The 15,149-nt window shown below is 42.1% G+C and overlaps 1 protein-coding gene across 1 annotated transcript in view; it reads left to right on the plus strand.

The window, feature by feature from the left end:
* MYO10 (myosin X) overlaps nucleotides 1–15,149 on the plus strand; it is a 311,116-nt gene that overhangs the window by 136,843 nt on the left and 159,124 nt on the right. Inside the window, exon 4 of the mRNA XM_077492017.1 lies at nucleotides 14,579–14,766. Within this exon, the coding sequence (XP_077348143.1) occupies nucleotides 14,579–14,766 (188 nt within the window). The remainder of the gene's footprint in view (nucleotides 1–14,578; nucleotides 14,767–15,149) is intronic.

The following is a 15,149-nucleotide window of genomic DNA, read 5'->3' on the forward strand; positions in this document are numbered from 1 at the left end:
GCACTTCATACTTTCTTGCCTATGTGAAAATTACATTGTACTTCATTCCATGTGTGAGTGGATGTGCACATCTGCACATGTGTGGGCTTTTCCATGTGCATGCGTGAATACACCTAGTTATGGAAGGCCTGATTAGCTGATTGCCTGTGTATGCCCAGGGGAATTTGAAACATGTGCTGAAGGACTCTGCCAAGTCCCAAATGTGTTGGCACTGGTGACGGAGGCAGGGCCAGCATTATGCAGCTGAAGTTTCTCTTTAAGAGGGCAATTCTTTCACTTTTAAGAAAACTTCCTGTTGTGGCCATGGGACAGGAAGTGAATGAAAATCTCCCAAATTTGACACAGACGGTGAAAAAAACTGACATGAGTTAATAACCCTTCCCTACTACAAATGGTAAAAAAAAATGTTGGCTTTAGTACTACTCTGAATGTCCAATGCATCTAATTACACTCTAATGCTAAGAAAAATATTCACAGAAAACATCTAGTTTTAAATGTATTGTGCTGTGGTGTGAAATTTGAATGTGCCCGAAGCTAGTTCTGTATAGTCATCACTAGGGTTGCACCGATACCAAAACTAGTATCGGTATTGGTGCCGATACCAAATATTTGCAAGAGTACTCGTACTCCTGCAAATGCCCCTGATGCCTAGTCCAATACCTGGGCAAACAGGGATGAACGGTGCAGCGGCAGGGGAAGTTATAATCACCGATCTCTCTGTGTGACTTTCTAGCCACTTCTCCAACTCTCCCCTCCATGGCTTTCAGCTGCTTTATTGGACGACACACAGGGAGATCAGTGCTTGTAACTGCCCCCACCGCTGCACCGATCATCCCTGAGTGTTCCCTGTATCCTCCTCCGGCTCCCCTCTGTGTCCTCCTCTGTGCTCCTCCGGTCCCCCTGTCCTTCTCCGCCCCCCCATGTGCTCCTCTGGTCCCCCCATCCTCCGGTCCGATCCGTGTGCTCCTTTGGTTCCCCCCTCCTCCTCTGCTCCCCCTCCGTGTACGCCTCTGGTCCCCCATCCTGCCCCGCCACTCCCCTCCAGATCTTTCAGGATGGAGAGCGGAGGAAGGAGCCGGTAAATATGTAATTTACCAACTCCTTCCTTTTCTGAATGGACAAAGTCAGTGATCACTGACTGTCCAATCATAACTGAGCATCCTAAACCATGTTTACGATGCTTCAGTTTATGAATGGAGAGAGGAGCTGCTGTCTCCTGTCCATTCATCTTCAGCGCAGTTGAGGCTGCTGAGAAAGGGACTGGGAAATCTCTATCCTCAGTCCCTTTCCATAATCCAAAAAGGGGTGATGTCAGGGGTCTTTTTAGACCCTTGACATCTCACCAAAGCCCCCCTACCCCCCAACAGGGTTGAATAGAAAATAAAAATAAACAAAAGGAAACATTGTAATAAATGTATATTTTAAAGTAAAATTGTAAAAATAATAAAAAAAAGCATTGTAAATAAAAAATATATAAATAAATATATGTGTATATATTTATTTATTTTTATATATATACATATATATATATATATATATATATATATATATATATAATTTGTAAAATAAAACAAAATTGTAGAAAATTAAATTGTAAAAAAATTTTTTTATAAAATACTACTGACACAGTCCACGCCTCATCGGTGCCCATTAGTGCTGCATATTGCATTGCATATTATTGCCACTGTCACATGACATTTAAAAAAAGTATCGTAATCGGTATCGGCGAGTACTTGAAAAAAAGTATCAGTACTTGTGCTCAGTCTTAAATAAGTCGTATCGGTGCAACTCTGGTCATCACCTATCTGCAGCCAGTAGAACCCTATGAAAATGCATTTAAGGATATCAAAATATATATATAGATGCACTACTATGTATTGCTTTGTAGAAAATTCAACAGTATATTAGGAGACATCCTATAATTTTAAACATATGTGACTCAACTATGTAGGAAATGCATAAAAATGCATGCAAATGTGTTGGCAGAATTCTTGTGTCTAAGAGCTTTTGCACGCTTTATAAAGATGTGTGAGTACAAAGCCTTTCAAATCCATATTTTTTTACCAAAGATAGAACTGCACGTATGAGAGTGATCTGAAGAGACATAATCTTGTTGTTCATTGCAGCTGGTAAACGTTTTCACTTTTCATTTTACTAACCACTTTATTTATTTATTTATTTTATCTATTACTTATATAGCGCCTTCAATTTACGCAGCACTTTAACCACTTCAGTACACGGCATTTTGAACCCCTTCCTGTCCAGGCCAATTTTCAGCTTTCAACGCTGTAACATTTTGAATGACAATTGCGCGGTCATGCAACACTGTAACCAAATGAAATTTTTATAATTTTTTCCCCCACAAATAGAGCTTTCTTTTGGTGGGTGATATTTGATCACCTCTGCGGTAAAAAGAATGACAAGTTTGAAAAAACCACAATATTTTTTACTTATTTTTTACTTATTATCCCAATTTAAAAAAAAAAATGTTTTCCTCAGTTTAAGCCAATATGTATTCATATTTTTGGTAAAAAAAAAAAAAATCGCAATAAGTGTTTATTGATTGGTTTCCCCAAACGTTATAGCACCTACAAAATAGGGGATAGATTTGTGGCGTTTTTCAATTTTTTTTTATAGTAATGGCGGCGATCTGTGATTTTTATCATGACTGTGACATTGCTGGGGACATATCAGACACATTTGACACTATTTTGGGACAATTGACATTTATACAGCGATCAGTGCTATAAATATGCACTGCTTACTGTATAAATGTCACTGGCAGGGAAGGAGTTAACACTAGGGGTTGATCAATGTGTTAAATATGTTACCTAGGGAGTGAGTCTAACTGTGGGGGGATGGGACTGACTAGGGGAGGAGACCGATCGGTGTTCCTATATGCTAGGAACACACAATCCGTCTCCTGACCCCTGACCGGACGTGGATCCGTGTGTTTACACACACAGATCCACGTTCCTGCTCTGTCACGAGTGATTGCGAATGCCCAGCGAACATTGCGGCTGCCAGGCACGTGCATCGGCTCCTCTGTGACACAGCGCGTATTGAATTGGTTAAATATATATTGTATATCCACATCAGTCCCTGCCCTCAAGGAGCTACAATCTAAGGTTCCAAAAGCTGGGTACAGTAGGCTGAAGAAAAAAAACAAACAAGAGATTGCCATACTAACACAAGCAATGTTAGTACAGCCATCTCCCCCGCTGTGCTATTGTATTCTGACAGGGGGACTTTCATCCCCCCCACCCCTGCCAGAACACAGCTAATTGGATGCTGGTTTTCCAGCATTCCCATCCAACAAAAGCCAGTTGTACAGCTGTACTCACAGGCCACATGGGAGGTTGTTCTGCCTCCTTTACATGTTTACCCTACCGCCGACCCTGAGATGAAGTCTTCCTGGGGTAGTTATTCCTAGTGCATATTCTAGATCTTATTTCGGACCTATATCTATAACTTGTCATGTAAACAGCTAATCCTATATAGTTGGTATCCAGGCTTGTCACACACTAATGTCCCCTGGAGGCATCTCTGACATATTGGTGAGATTTGCATGGTCCTATCATCCTCAGAGCACAGCCAACAGTGGAAACACAAATTCAAAGAAGGTCACTGCCAATGATAAAAGATTACCAATTATATAAGAATAACTGTTAAAATATTTTGCTCTATACTGTATATTATTCTTCAAATTTCAAACAAAATAATAGATATGGACCATTTAATATCAGATAAGACCTGTAAATGAAAAAACATTTAGAAGCACAAATGAATTACCTGATTAGTGATAAATCTCTAATGCATCTTTATGAACCAAAGTTTCTCTCGTTTTTCCACAGTCACATCCACAGAATATAAACTTTCCTTTTTGCAGATCTTTTGTTACATTCCCCAACCAGGTGGACAGTATACTGCCTTAACATAAAGGACTAAAATATAAACAGATACAGAGACATGTTTGAAATGAAGTGGTACATTCTTTCACAGTGAAATGCATCTGTCTTGGTCAGACACAACAGTCTTGCAATAGCACACATTGACAAATATTTTATAAAAATAAAAAAAGTGTATAGTTTATTTTTTGTTAAGGCTTTTCACCATATATATCTATAACCATGTATTTTTTAAAGATTTTTTACTTTTATGTTTTGATATGTTTTTATGTTTTGAAGTGTTGGCTATTTTAAATAAGTATGTTGCATTCATGATGGCTTATTTCAAAACTGAGAAAGGCTGCCAAATTGTAGAACCTTTACAGAAGGATTATTCAGTCTTGCTCAATTTATATATGTAGAGCTATAGCAGCAAATTAACTTTTCTTTTTTTTAAAGAACTGTATTAGAATGCCACATTAATAAAGTGGATGTAAACCTGATTCATGAAATTTGAGCTGGGCACATCTATCTGTATTGTTTTCTTATCTTTCTTCAAAGCACTATGTCCCTTAGCTGTCTCCTGCTCCCTTCTTCTGTTATCAGCCTGATAACTCCTAACAAGTTCTCCAACACATGAGATAAAAGCAAGCAGGAGTTTTGTGTTGGGGAGGATGCTATAGATTAGCACAGAGCTGAACGATTCAACGAACAGATCTGAAAGTCTCTACCTATGAGGAGAGGGGGTGTGTGCCAATCAGCTTTCTTAGCTGTATGTTCAGGCTTCACTGCAGTGCTAACCAGGAAGAGGAAATCTCTTAACACGATGTGCACTTTCTAAAGAATGTATAAAACTGAAAACAACAAATATACATGTAAAACTTATGTAGGCATATTTGTTTCATCCATGTGTATCATCTGAGGCTGTTCACTTCACTGGGTATATGTGATGGTTTACATTCACTTTAATGTTCAACAACAGGTCTCATTCAAAAGGGCAACAGTACATGTAAAGTAAACCTGTACCTAATCTATGTACTCTAAAGCAGTGTTTCTCAACCTTTTTTCAGTCAAGGCATACTTTAAAATTCAGCCCATCCTTGAGGCACCCCATTTTAAAATGTAAAAGGTTTTACCTAATGCAGCAACATCCACACATGTAGAACACCCAAAATTAGAGGTCATTAAGCCAAGGTTCACACTAATGCTAGTGCAGGTAACCCCATGATCCATGCATGTTTCCCGCACTGCATTCCAATCGTGTCAGTGCAGTCTTAACAATACCCCAAATTCAGGTTGCAAACACACTGCCTTTGCCTGCACCGGATCACATGGTACAAAAGTACTATGTAATCTGATTGCAGTATGGTTCCAAAATTATTGCATGCATTGCTTTGGTGCAATGCAGTGTGATTTTAGCCCATTCAAAATATCACACATTTCAACTGAACAGGAATGGTTTAGTTCCTGTAGGATTCACATGAGGTTCATAGGCTTATTCTTCCAAAACGCATTGGTACTGACTCGTATTCCAATGTTTCTCCACTCATTCAGCTAATGTGACCCCAGTGCTGATGGGGCAGGTGAGGGGCAAACAAGGATGCTGTGGAGGCTCCTGACGTCCTCCCTATTAAACCGATGATTTCAGTGGTTGATAGGACGCTGGCAACTAGAGGTTGAAATGGTGCACAATGAAAATCTGTGGCTTTGTGTAACTAAAAGGGAGGCTTGATCCTCCCACCGGCTTGTATACAGGTTTGGGCCATTTTTAGTTTTTTTGCTGGGGCACCCTGGTTGAAAAAGGCTGCTCTAAAGCATTTACAGTATCTCACAAAAGCGAGCACACCCCTCACATGTATGTAAATATTTTATTATATCTTTTCATGTGACAACATTGAAGAAATGACACTTTGCTACAATGTAAAGTAGTGAGTGTACAGCTTGTATAGTTTGTATAACAGTGTTAATTTGCTGTTAATTTGCTGTCCCCTCAAAATAACACACAGCCATTAATGTCTAAACCGCTGGCAACAAAAGTGAGTACACCACTAGATGAAAATCCCAAATTGGGCCCATTTATTCATTCCCCCCCTCCCCGGTGTTATGTGACTCATTAGTGTTACAGGGTCTCGGGTGTGAATGGGGAAGTTATCGCTCTCACTCTCTCATACTGGTCACTGGAAGTTCAACATTGCACCTCATGGCAAAGAACTCTCTGGGGATCTGAAAAAAAGAATTGTTGCTCTACATAAAGGTGGCCTAGGCCAGGGGTCTCAAACTGGCTGCTCTCCAGCTGTTGCAGAATTACAAGTCCCATGAGGCATTGCAAGGCTCACAGTTACAAGCATGACTCCCTCAGGGAGAGGCATGATGGGACTTGTAGTTCCTCAACAGCTGGAGGGCAGCTAATTTGAGACCCCTGGCCTAGGCTATAAGAATATTGCCAAGACCCTGAAACTGAGCTGCAGCACGGTGACCAAGACCATACAGCGGTTTAAAAGGACAGGATCCACTCAGAACAGGGCTCGCCATGATCAACCAAAGAAGCTGAGTGCACATGCTCAGGGTCATATCCAGAGGTTGACTTTGGGAAATAGACGTATGAGTGCTGCCAGCTTTGCTGCAGAGGTTGAAGGGGTGGGGGGTCAGCCTGTTAGCCACATGCTGCATCAAATTGGTTTGCTTTCGACCCAGAAGGAAGCCTCCTCTAAAGATGATGTACAAGAAAGCTCTCAAACAGTTTGCTGAAGACAAGCAGACTAGGGACATGGATTACTGGAACCATGTCCTGTGGTCTGATGAGACCAAGATAAACTTATTTGGTTCAGATGGTGTCAAGAATGTGTGGCGGCAACCAGGTGAGGAGTACAAAGACAAGTGTGTCTTACCTACAATCAAGCATGGGGGTGGGAGAGTCATGGTCTGGGGCTGCATGATTGCTTCCGGCATTGGGGAGCTACAGTTCATTGAGGGAACCATGAATGCCAACATGTACTGTAACATACTGAAGCAGAGCATGATCCCCTCCCTTCGGAGACTGGGCCGCAGGGCAGTATTCCAACATGACAACGACCCCAAACACACCTCCATGACAACCACTGCCTTGCTAAAGAAGCTGAGGGTAATGGTAATGGACTGGCCAAGCATGTCTCCAGACCTAAACCCTATTGAGCATCTGTGGGGCATCCTCAAACAGAAGGTGGAGGAGCGCAAGGTCTCTAACCTGTGAAGCTCTGGTGAACTCCATGCCCAAGAGGGTTAAGGCAGTGCTGGAAAATAATGGCAGCCACACAAAATATTGACACTTTGGGCCCAATTTGGACATTTTCACTTAGGTGTGTACTCACTTTTGTTGGCAGCGGTTTAGACATTAATGCCTGTGTGCTGAGCTATTTTGAGGGGACAGAAAATGTACACTGTTATACAAGCTGTACACTCACAACTTTACATTTTAGCAAAGTGTCATTTCTTCAGTGTTGTCACATGAAAAGATGTAATAAAATATTTACAAAAATGAGAGGGGTGTACTCACTTTTGTGAGATACTGTACATATTCAAAACAAGTAGTAAATACATTCTAAAACAAGCCCCCATTCACCTCTGTCATTAATGGAAATGTGGAGAAATGTGTTTTTAGAATTAACAGCAGAGGCGCAGAAATTTTTATTCTGATTCATTTCTGTTGCACCAGAATCTTTGCCGCCTGTCAGCCCTGTAATAGAAACCGACTAAAGCCCAAATTCATAGTCTTTGTCGTGCTCTTTGGGGATCTTTGGGAATGAATTTCTTCACATTATAAGCAGCAAAGAAGGTCAGGGATAGTTTGTTGTATATGTATTTTATTGCTTGTTACAAATATATAATTTAAATCCATCTTCCGAGCACAGATACAATGTAAACAAACAGCCTCAACTCAGTCTCCACCCAGATGCAAACAAACATTTGTTTTCACCGCTACTTCCTACCTAGGGCCTGTCAAAGATTGTGGTAGCTTTTTAATAAGTCACGTATATGAAGGTCCAATAATAGAGAATAATAACAGTCTGTGGAGAATAAAGTGGACAGTTATGGCAGTTTGGTGTATGCATACCTTGTGACAAAGCTGCAGGAACATTGGGGGAGATTTACTAAAATTGGAAAGTGCAAAATATGGTGCAGCTGTGCATGGTAGCCAATCAGCAGTGTTACTAAACCCACAACAATAAAATCATTCTGTATATGCAGTGAAGCATGCTTGCTATGCTTAATGTGGAATGACAGACAGTCGTTTGACTGACAATATGAGCCACGCCAAGTAATCTCAGGAGTAAGATCATTACAGATTCTTCAGTGTAGGTGATACCTTTTCCTCCACTGTGTCCCGTCCAACTAGCAGATAAATTAGGATATGGACAGTTAGATCATGCCTAAATCTGGCTGATTTTTCACAGATCTGTTTTGGCACACAAATGTTAAAAGTCCTGAATTAACTTTTAGACACTCTTTAGACACTCCGGCGACCAAAAATTCTTCCCTGCTCATTACAGCATATCCTTAGGGCAAACACCCCTTTTTGGGTGTGTGGCAGTTTAATCTACAGGTGCTTGTGACGGATGGATATTCTCCTCTGACCCCTTAATTATCGCAATCGAGTTGAAACGCTCTTAGCGGCGATCCAACTTACAACTTTGAAAATAATAAACTCAGTTTAGTCCCTGAAGAAGATAAAAACCATGTGTGTTTTCTGAAATGCGTTGGTTGATCTGTTGCCTTGACAGCTTCTGGGCTTCGGTTCATAGTTATTCTTTTAATTCTGTGTTTTCATGTATATGTTTTGGTTTTATCCAATGCTTTGTATTGTGTTTTTCACCATGAATTGTCTATTCATGTAATAAAATCCAATTATTTTTGTACATTTTTCCTGTCTGTGATCTATGCATCCATTTCTCAGAGGAAATTGGTTTTACTCCATGATTATACTGTGTCCTTCTTGTATTTAACATGAAGCTGAGGGCAAAATAGTTCTGCAATGGAGTATAGATGTAACAGAGTTAAGAACCAGCATAATCTAAGGGCCGGTTCACACCAAAACAGGTTACAGGAAAGGTGCGTTATGTGTACGATTCCCGCATCAAATTTCAAAACTCACTGCCTTTGCGTTCATACATTATTATTATTGGCACCCCAAACGCAAATCACAAATGCAGCAGGCTTACTAATTAGCTTACCTGTAATTTGGGGAATAGAACTGTAAAATGCAGGTAGGCCTTGGAGATCACAAAATAATTCTACTTGATGTGGGCATTTACATTTTAAATTTATAGGGATTGAATAGTATTTACAGGAACAACCTGTATGGATAATTTACACATTGAATCACGAACAAGCTACAGAACTGTGTTAAATGCTTTACTGTAAAAGAAAAGGAAATTTTAGCATGTGTAGACTGCCATTTATAGAGCTTAATGGCTGTACCACAAAGATGAAGTGGTAGAACATCCAGTTTTGAAATCTGAAACTGTGGAAAATTCTGTGTGTGGCTTTACTGGACAGAAACCATTTCAAAAATAGAAAGACATATTTGTTGTTCTCCAGCTCTGACATCAAAGAAAGTAATGGCTAACAACCAGATGAGTGAAATATGAGAAAAACAAGCAGAAAGGGAATCAGTCTGTCCCTAAAAGAAATTAAGAAAATACAAAAAAAGTAGCATTTTCAGATATCATTCCTCACTTTACCATATTTTTCCAAAGTACTTATGTAGAGCTGCCATCCTGTCAAAAGCTAAATCTAGCCCCATCCTATGGTCAGGAAATGCAGATGATATGATCAGGGAATGTAAATGCTGCTGGAAAAATGGTTGCGTTTTCAGCCTTGGTAAACCACAACTTTTTTCTGGGATAACTATAAACAGGGCTCAGAAAAAAAAATTATCAAATGGGAATTTTTTTCTCTGGTACAGTGATATGTGTGCTTTACAAAATATAAAAATACAAAACACAATGCAGAAAACAATGGATGCCTAATTAAAACATGTTTTTTATACAAGTGGAAATCTCAGCGGGATACATTTGACATTTTTTGTGAAAGTCACATGACATACCAAAGCATCTTTTTAACACGTGGTCTTACCCTAGTCAGTGGAAGCAGCAATAAAGGGACATACATACAGTATAGATCAAACTATATGTAGAAATATTTAAACTGAGAACAACCTTCCCCTGGAGTTTTCCCAAAAGGTACGGTGAGAAATTCAGCCTCATACAGGGAATCTAAGGCCGCGTACACACGGGCGGACTGTCTGCCCAACTTAGTCCGCCGAAACACATTTGAGCGGACAGTCCGCTCGTGTGTGGGCTTCAGCTGACTTTTTCAGCGGACAGTCTGACGAACAAAGTCTTACGGAATTTCCATAAGATTGTCCGTCCAAACTTGGTTTGAGCGGACAGTCCGCCCATGTGTGTGCCAGTCCGCTGTACTTTCGAAATGAGCGGACTTTTCCCGCCCGGAGAAAAGTCTGCTCATTTCGAGCGGGTATCCAGGTAGGCGGAGCACGCGACGGAGACGTCGCGGGCCCCGCCGCCTGGTATGGACTTAAAGGGGAACCCCAACACCGAAAAAAATCGGCGTGGGGGTGCCCCCCAAGTCCACAACAGACCCTTGTCCGAGCACGCTACCCGGCCGGCCAGGAAAGGGGGGCGAGCGAGCGCTCCCCCCTCCTGAGCCGTACCAGGCCACGTGCCCTCCACATGGGGGGTGCCTTGGGGAAGGGGGGGACGCGCGCCCCCCCCACCCCAAAGCACCTTGTCCCCATGTTGATGAGGACAAGGGCCTCTTCCCGACAACCCTGGCCGTTGGTTGTCGGGGTCTGCGGGCGGGGGGCTTATCGGAATCCGGGAGCCCCCTTTAATGTACCCCTACCCATTCACCTGTAAAATAAAAGTACCAAAAAAAACCAACACACGAGATAAAATATTTTATTGCACACCTCCGGGGGTCTTCCGTCTTCGGGGGTCTTCTCGCCGGACTCCTCCGCTATCTTCTTGTAGCTCTTTTGCTAGCGGAGGAGTCCGGCTTTCTTCCTCCCCGCCGCCGGCCTCTTCTCCCGACTTCGGGGGTCTTGTCCCCCTCTTCGGTTCTTCGCGCCTTCTTATAGCTCTTTTACAGGCGGTGGCCCGGTCTTCTGTCGCCGCTGTCGCCGCCGCCGCCGCCTTCCGTTCTTCTTCTTCTTCTTCTTCTTCTCCAGGAGATGTTGCCTCGACGATCTCTCCGGCCGGAATGCCAGAGCCGCGCTGCGCGGCCACTTATATAGTGACAATGGGGCGGTGTCACATGGTATATGTCACATGGGTTGGTCACATGGGTTGATGTCACATGGGGACTATGACATCGTAAGGGGGCGGGGTCACCATGTGACACCAACCCATGTGACATATACCATGTGACACCGCCCCATTGTCACTATATAAGTGGCCACGCAGCGCGGCTCTGGCATTCGGGCCGGAGAGATCGTCGAGGCAACATCTCCTGGAGAAGAAGAAGAAGAACGGAAGGCGGCGGCGACAGCGGCAACAGAAGACCGGGCCACCGCCTGTAAAAGAGCTATAAGAAGGCGCGGTGGCCCGGCAGAAGAACCGAAGTGGGGGACAAGACCCCCGAAGTCGGGAGAAGAGGCCGGCGGCGGGGAGGAAGAAAGCCGGACTCCTCCGCTAGCAAAAGAGCTACAAGAAGATAGCGGAGGAGTCCGGCGAGAAGACCCCCGAAGACGGAAGACCCCCGGAGCTGTGCAATAAAGTATTTTATCTCGTGTGTTGTGTTTTTTTTTGTACTTTTATTTTACAGGTGAATGGGTAGGGGTACATTGTACCCTATACTCATTCACATAGGGTGGGGGGCCGGTATCCGGGGGCCCCCTTATTAAAGGGGGCTCCCGGATTCCGATAAGCCCCCCGCCCGCAGACCCCGACAACCAACGGCCAGGGTTGTCGGGAAGAGGCCCTTGTCCTCATCAACATGGGGACAAGGTGCTTTGGGGTGGGGGGGCCGCGCGGCCCCCCCTTCCCCAAGGCACCCCCCATGTTGAGGGCACGCGGCCTGGTACGGCTCAGGAGGGGGGGGGGGGGGGGGGCGCTCGCTCGCCACCCTTTCCTGGCTGGCCGGGTAGCGTGCTCGGACAAGGGTCTGTTGTGGACTTGGGGGGCACCCCCACGCCGATTTTTTTCGGCGTTGGGGTTCCCCTTTAAGTTCATTCCAGGCGGCGGGGCCAGCGACGTCTCCTTTGCGGGCCCCGCCTACCTGGAGACGCGCTCGAAATGAGCGGACTTTCCTCCGCGTGTGTGGGCGAGTCCGTTCATTTCAAAAGTAGAGCGGATTGTATGGCGGACTTAGTCCGCCGTATTAGTCCGCTCAAAAAGTGCCGTGTGTGGGCAAGTCCGTTCATTCAAAAGTTTGGACGGACTGTCTGTCGGATTGTCTGACGAACTTAGTTGGCCAGACAATCCGCCCGTGTGTACGCGGCCTAAGGATATCATGTGTGTTTCCTAAACACAGCAAAAAAAGAAGAACATGGGAGCTTCCTTATCAAATTATAACTGGCAAAGAGTCATGCGCAAAGTTTAAGTTGCATACATTTGCACATAAAAGGGAGGACACATGCCTTGCCTATATGTATAATTTTTTTTGCATGCTGGCAAGGTTGATTGTTTACAAGTTTTGTATGGTGTATTTGTATAATGGTGTGTGCTTACCGTAATTTGTAGTTTAAATTAGTACATATTACATGGTTTTGGTGTGCTACCACTATTGACTAATGGAAAATCTTTCATTGGTTTCATTATTTCACATTTCCTTGAATTTGCAGAACTCTAAAAGCAAACAAGAATCATTCTGTAAAAGATCGCTCTGATCCTGAACAGGGAGTAGCAGCCATAGACCCCTGGAACAGTCCTGATTGTGAAATAACAGACATTTTACAACAAAAAAATCCAACCAGGGACACAGACCATGGCTGTGTTTACCCTAAATAAATTAGGGTCGTCGGTTTGAATCCCAAACATGGCACTACCTGCCTGGAGTTTGTATGTTCTCTCTGTGCATGCATGGGTTTCCTGGGGGTACTCTGGTTTCCTCCCACAATCCAGAGATATTTGGTTAATTTGCTCCTGTCTAAATTGACCCTAGTATGTGTATGCATTAATGTGGGTTGTGACCTTAGATTGTAAGCTCCTTGAGGGCAGGAAATAAATAGTGATAGGGGGAGCTAGATGTATATTATATAACAAACGGTGTTAAAGTGCCAATGATAACATAAAAGGGATATACCAAATAAGACCACATATAACAGATAGATGGAAATATAAAATTCTGAAAACAAAAATTAAACAATAATAGTTCAAATGTCCTTTGCACAGTCCAAATAGTCTGCAGTGAAATATCTTCAATACACCAATATCATTAAAAAGTTCCTCCACCACTTGGCAATGTACTCAAATCACACACCCAATGTGCTCAAATGGGATGTCAAATGGGATGTCCTACTCACCAGACAGCCATGACCTCTTTATTTAAAAAGAAGGTCAAATGATGCTTAATTGAAAAATCTTGGGGCTTGCTCGGATATTCTTAGGGATAAATCAGAAGATATTTTTATGTATATTTGCATCCTCCTCTCCATCATGCTTTCCCATTGTAAATAAAAGAAAGGAAGGGAACCAATAGCGTAATACTGCTTTATTAAAAATATTAAAACAGAAGCAAATTCCCTGCTTACATGTCAGGATAGCCTGCGAGTAGTGCTGAAAGGAGCCGTGCACCGCCCATCTCGCACTCAAAGATCAGCATGCGTTCCACTGCCATTTGGAGATGAACCGGAAGCCATGACCCAGAAGTGACATGACCAGAAAGCACCTCTGCATACATTTGGTTTTACAACATCATCAGCAAGTGTTCTGGTTACTAGGTAGAAGACACTAAATACCATGGAAGTGGAATGTAATTGGTGGGGTTGTTAATCCCCACCTAACTCATTACCCTCCCATTCAAATATCCCCCGTTGAGAGGTGTACCATAAATAATGTAATTCAATACCATAAAATATAACCCACAATCTATAGCAAAAATCTGAGATAGAAGGACCTGGTACCTGATACAAATAATATAATTAAGTCATTAATCTAGATAAAAATAGAAAAACGAATTCCATGGTATTTAGTGTCTTCTGCTTAGTGACTGATACGCTTCCTGATGATGTTGTAAAACGAAACGTATATCGAGGCGATTTCCGGTCACGTCACTTCTGGGCTATTTGGTATATTCTGTTAATGTTATCACTAGCACTTTAACACAGTTGGTTATTTATCATACATCTAGTGCCCCTATCACTATTTCTTTCCAATTCAGTAGATTATCTACACTTTTTGGGGAACAGCTATTTAGTTTTATTTTAATACGAGTTTTTGGCACAAGATTTTTTGTTTTCAAGTCCTTGAAGGCAGGAACTGATGAGAATGTACAATATAGATGTAAAGCACTGTGTAAATTGTCAGTGCTATATATATATATATATACATATATATATATATATATATATACCTGTCATAATAATAAATATCCCTTCCCATCCTTTCCAGTGATCATGCTTCTCTATCTTAATTTATCGTTTTATGTTTATGGCTGAAGTTCTTTAAATAGTTTTCCTATCTTTTGTTTTTCAGACATATATTGGCTCTATATTGACTTCTGTGAACCCTTACAAATTGATTCCTGGTTTATATGACCAAAACACTTCAGAGTTGTATAGCAGACATCACATGGGAGAAATACCACCTCACATCTTTGCTGTGGCCAATGAGTGTTACCGTTGCTTATGGAAAAGACATGACAACCAATGTGTTCTCATAAGGTAAGATCCATTGATGCAATAATTACTATTATTAATAATAGTGGTAGTTGTAGTAGTAGCAGTAGTATCAGCAGCAATATTAAAAGTAGCCATAGTAGTTTATATCTGATTAGTGTGATTAATTTGTGATAAATTAAAGAAAAACTTGTATTGCATAAAGTGGAGAATGTATTAAAACCTCTGTTTAGGTTTTATTTTTGTCTGCTATCTACAACTTGTCCTGGTTATATAACATATATATATATATATATATAACATATATAACATTTAACTTTTATTTTTTTATTAGAATAATAATCATGTTATAATTATCTGCTCTGTGCAACAGTTTTGTACACAGCAGCCCCGATCCTTCTCCCCTGGGGTCCCCCACTGGCGCTCCT

This window comes from Lithobates pipiens, unplaced genomic scaffold (assembly GCF_037356315.1).
Source record: "Lithobates pipiens isolate NorthernLeopardFrog02 unplaced genomic scaffold, aLitPip1_a1.2 Scaffold_19, whole genome shotgun sequence".
Lineage (NCBI taxonomy): Eukaryota > Metazoa > Chordata > Amphibia > Anura > Ranidae > Lithobates > Lithobates pipiens.